Genomic DNA, 5,102 nt, shown 5'->3' with positions numbered 1-5,102 from the left:
AATGTTTAATATTTTTTTTTATTATTAATTTTTTAAATTTCTTTAATAAAAAAAAATTGAATTTCATCAAATTACACATGCGTGCTTTTTCTCACAACTTTGTCTGTATTTCGAACTTTGTAGCTCTTCTGTTAGTCGCCGCACTTGATTTTGTGTATGTATGTGTTGTGTGTGTGTATGTGCGAAATAAACTAGACAATATGCTTAATATGATATGAATTAATGCTAACATTAGGACAAGACACCTTAAACAATTGTTGTTGTTTTTATATTTATATATATATATATTTTTTTACTTTGTTGTTGTTTTGCTTTAATTAATATTTACTCTCTACAACTAAAAACTCAGCTACAATGCGATCGACACTTTTCACTTTACACAAGATCTCCGGTGTGATCTGCCCACCATATGCATATACATACATATGTACATATATACATAGATACAGTTTTGGATTTATTAATCAATCCAATTTTGATTTTCTTTGCTCTTAATTTCATTTCTGTACAATTTCTAGTATCGTAAGTTAATTAATAAAGTAAAAAAAAATTAAAAGATATTAAATTAATTTGTTGCTCCCAATTTGCTGTTGCAAAAACCCGTAGTGCTTCTATCCACGTTTCGCTTGCAACACCAACAACGTCAGTATCAGGAAGCCGACGATCCACGCGAGCGTACTCAGGAAGCCGGAATACACAGCCATTTCGGTGATCTGCCAGCCACGCGTCAATATCGAGCGCAGCGATGTGGTAGCGAGTGTGAGCGGCAGGCAAAGCGATATGTAGCTGTACAGTTAGAGAGCACATAAATAACCGTTAGAGAGCAAATAAAGGACTAATAAACTTATAAATAACAGTTACAGAGTACATTAATAACCGTTAGAGCGCATATAATTAACAGTTAGGTAGAGATAGTTAATAAACATGAGAGAGATAGTGATTATAGATGAGAGAGCTAATGAATAAACATAAAGGAGATGGTGAATATAAATGAGAGAGCTACTGAATAAGCAAGAGAGAAATTTATACAAAAAACTTCAACTCACCGCAGCACGATGGGCATGCCTTCGATGGGCCAAATCACGCCCGACAACAGCAATGTTGGATAGAATGAGCCCAACGCCAATTGTATGGCGTTACGTTCCAACTCACATACCGATGAGATGAGGAAGCCAAAGCACATGCCGCACATACCCTGCAAGAGTGTCAGCACGATCACCCAGAAGAGTTCGCCATTATTTGTTACACCGAAGACGACCAACATGAAGATAAGTACGAGCGTTGTTTGGCCACACATGACGACGAATTGTGTGATGACATGCGAGAAGAGGATCTCACTAGGTGAGACACCGGCGACCCAAGAGCGATCGAGTAAACCCTGAAAGTATTTAGAAAAGTGAAAATTAAAGCGGTATGCAATATAGAAGACAGATATTTTTTGGCAGAATTTTTCGTAAAATCATAGATTTGACCCCGTAAAAGTATTGGAATTCTTGCTCAATCTAGAAAAATATGCATTTACAATACTACGCGGCTAAAATGATTTAAAGAAGTCAGTTTAACAAAGCGCAGATCTTTACTTGGTGCGAGAACTACCTTTAAACATGGGACCATTTTTAGTCAGCTCAAAGGTTAATTAATTTTCGAAACTCTTGTTATTTTCACGGCTTTATGATTTGCCTTGAAGACCACGACCCGTAAAAGGCCGTTAGACGCTACCGAAGGACTGAAAAAATGGATTGTTTTATGATCTAATTTTGCGGACGACAAGACCTAGTCAGCGTATCCGCTGTCTCTTAATTTGTAGGAATAGATTGAAGAAATCGCTTGCTAACAAGTCGCCTTGTCTGAAATCTCGTTTTGTATCGAACAGCTCAGAGAGGTCCTTCCCGATCCCGAGGGAACTTTTGGTATTGCTCAACGTCAGCTTACACAGCCGTATTCATTTTGCGGGGATACCAAATTCAGACATCGCGGCATAAAGGAAGCTTCTTTTCGTGCTGTAAAAAGCAGCTTTGAAGTCGACGAAAAGTTGGTGTGCGTCGATTCCCTTTTCACGACTATTTTCCAGGATTTGGCGAATGATGAATATCTGGTCAGTTGTTGATTTTCCAGGCCTAAGGCCACACTGATAAGGCCCAATCAGTTTGTTGACGCTCGGCTGGCAATCATTCGGCCCCCGCCGCTTTATTATTCTTCAGACGGGTAATTGCTATTCGAACTTTTTCATGGTCGGGTAATGGAACGTCTGCTCTATCATCTTCGATTAGGAAATCGGGTTCGTCTTTTCCTGTCTTTATGCTTTCACTGTCGTTCAGTAGGTTGAAGAAGTGTTCCCTCTATAACTTCAGTATGCTCTGAGCATCAGACACTAGATCACCTCCGCGGGTTCGGCAAGAGTTTGCTCCGGTCTTGAAACCTCAACTATATCTAGAAAAGTGATCTATCTTTAATCTTGGTAAGTAAAGGTTATCATCCCAATTTCGACGAAATCTTTGCATGAAAAATGAGTAGATAAGTGAAGCCAATAATTCTAGTTCCTGTTAAATTTTGAAAGAAAGGTAATAAATATTATCTATACATTGGTTCTGAGGGTCCGAACGAAGAAAAAACAAAACCAATAACTGTTTTTGACAAAGGAAATGATGTAAGTTTTATTTTCATTCCACCTGTGTCATATCCATTAACACTATGCGCAAAAAGTATGTACTCACCTCAGTGCGTTCGATGATTAAAGCGGATGACGTCAATGCAACAGCCAAGAAGAACACAATGCTATAAATTCCGAAAGCAAACACAATAAATTAAAAAACACAAATAAGACTTGCAATGCAATTAAACGATAAAAAAAAAATTAAACAAAAAAATATATGTGTGGACTTCCTTTAAAGCGAATGCCAACGCCACAACTTACGTCAATATCACACCGGGCGCAACGAAATCTGTGAATGATGGATTCATGGTGCCATAAATGGGTTCTCTAAATTGTATTGGCACATCGCCGAGCTTCGGATTGTTGCCGCATTGATCAAGCAAGTTCATGGCGAAAGCACGATAGGCCAGCTGTATGTCACGATTCAGCATAATACCGATTTGCTGATTGGACATATCAAGCCACACTCTGATTTCCGACTGATCAATGGTCTCATCATCCGCGTCACGTCCTAAAGTATACAGAAGTGAGGCCAAAAAGTAAGAATAATAAGTCTTAAATGAATGATTATTGAAAAAATGGGCGCATGTTTTGAACATACCCAATGCTACACGCGCCACAAAGGCGTCCGTAAAGTTCTCCGTTATGTAAAGCACACCCCAAGCTTTGCCCACGCGCACCGCATCTTTCGCCTCCTCCAAGTCCGTGTAGTATGTCTTTTCCATGGTGTCATTCAGATGACTCAAATAGCGACAGCCGAGATTCGTGAAGTGGCAAGAGTCTTCCCAATGACAGATGTTCTAAGAGTTAAAAATAGAAGAGTTTTATTTAGAGTTGTTATTCGAAAACTTTCACTAAAAAGGAACTGGAACTCACTGTGTTGTTCATTTCGCTGTTGACGATAGCCAAATTCAAGCCAGTCGGGTCACGTCCAATTGCCAAACAGAAGAGTATCACCTGCATAACGGGTAAAGCGAAAATGAACAGCATAACGCCGACATTACGCCACATACGCAGGAAGTTCTTGGTCAGCAATGCCTTCATTTTGCCCTTAGTTGTGACCTGCGAGCGAAAAATTTCGAGGAAAATATTTAAATATATAAAATAATGCTCTTTTCGGGTCTGAGACTTGGCTGGGTTGCTTGAGTAGGGCTTACCTTACACAAATTCGCACAGCAATCTTGGCAGCTCTCTTCATCATTGGGTTTGTTGCGTTTTATTTGGGGCGGATCGTAGGGTTCCTGATTTAACTGTGTGTGCAAAAATAGTGTTTGTGGGTTTTCGGTTTTTGATTTTTTAGCGAGATAAAGAAATGAGATGCGATCAATTTTGCTTTTTAAAAACTAGTGCTCACGAAATTATTTTAGGAAAACTAAGGTTTCTACGAGACTCTCTTAGATCATATTTTAAAGGCGTCCATAAAATATTATTATAAGTCTCAAAATGTTTTTATTATAAGTAGTAACAACAAAAAAACTGACTTCACAAATTTAAAGTCTCTTGTAATATAATACTACTTTCTGAGAGCCAAAAATTATCCCTTGACCTTTTAGAAAGTCTTCAGTGACATTCACCAAGAAATAAAAAAATAATATTAAGTTTGGTATTTTTTGAAAACATAGTTCAAGTTATAAAATATTTTTGATCAGATATAATTTATCGAAAATAATCGAATTTAAAAAAATCGATAACATTAAAAATAGAATAATAAAACCGCAAATTGGAAACAAGTTTAATAAAGTGTTTCAGTATGGTTAATGGATGTATTAAAGTTAATTTAATAAAACCTTCTGGAACACTGACTTAAAAAATTTAATGACTAACTTTTAACTTTAATTAATCGGGTAAAATTTACCGAAATTTGTAGAATTCTTGCTAAGAATGGTACTAATAAGAAATCATCGAATAAAATTAACTAATTGTTTCTTCTCAACTTTAGAAGACAAAAATTAAAAATAGTTCTTTCGATACTGTCTAAAGTAATTATCGATTAATCAATAATTTAATTTATCGATTAAAATTTATCTAAATCACAAAAAATAATAATAAAAAATTAATGATATAGGGCGCAATGACTAGTTTTTAACTTGAATTAATAGAATAAAATTGATCGAAAAGATATAAAAAAAGCTGTGCTAAAACTGCTACAAATAAAAAATTATCAACTAACTATTTCTTCTCAATTTCTCAAGGCAAATAATATAAATTATCGGTAAAATTGATTTTAACCCAAAATAAAAAAAATTTATTATCGATAGGTTATTTATCTTAAGTATATTATACTTAGTTTATCGATAACTAAAATTTTAAAATTTGATAAATGTTATACTTGTCAAATATTATTACCATAATTGATTAAAAGAAGTTTTAGATATTTTATCGATCGTTTGGTTAATCAAAACCTTCGATAATCTATCGATAATTTTTAAAAAATAATTAATAAATATTT

General features: G+C 35.4%; 1 protein-coding gene across 9 annotated transcripts in view; it reads right to left on the bottom strand.

Moving 5' to 3' along the window:
• Window positions 1-168: 168 nt before the first annotated feature.
• The window catches only part of LOC108974141 (ABC transporter G family member 23), a 112,711-nt gene continuing 107,777 nt past the window's right edge, over window positions 169-5,102 (bottom strand). For 8 of the 9 annotated variants that reach the window (XM_018941808.1, XM_018941807.1, XM_018941810.1 and 5 more), the window contains 7 exons: window positions 3,811-3,903; window positions 3,530-3,715; window positions 3,255-3,453; window positions 2,915-3,164; window positions 2,715-2,775; window positions 1,047-1,378; window positions 612-786 (listed from right to left, as the gene is read on the bottom strand). In XM_018941808.1, coding sequence (XP_018797353.1) covers window positions 612-786; window positions 1,047-1,378; window positions 2,715-2,775; window positions 2,915-3,164; window positions 3,255-3,453; window positions 3,530-3,715; window positions 3,811-3,903 — 1,296 coding nt within the window. Of the gene's footprint in view, window positions 787-1,046; window positions 1,379-2,714; window positions 2,776-2,914; window positions 3,165-3,254; window positions 3,454-3,529; window positions 3,716-3,810; window positions 3,904-5,102 lie in introns of all 9 variants that reach the window. The other variant, XM_018941806.1, reaches the window with a different exon arrangement.

This window comes from Bactrocera latifrons, unplaced genomic scaffold (genome assembly GCF_001853355.1).
Source record: "Bactrocera latifrons isolate USDA-ARS-PBARC rearing strain unplaced genomic scaffold, ASM185335v1 scaffold_53, whole genome shotgun sequence".
Taxonomy (NCBI): domain Eukaryota; kingdom Metazoa; phylum Arthropoda; class Insecta; order Diptera; family Tephritidae; genus Bactrocera; species Bactrocera latifrons.
The sequence above is the reverse complement of the archived record's forward strand: the minus strand, read 5'-3'. Positions and strand labels throughout refer to the sequence as shown.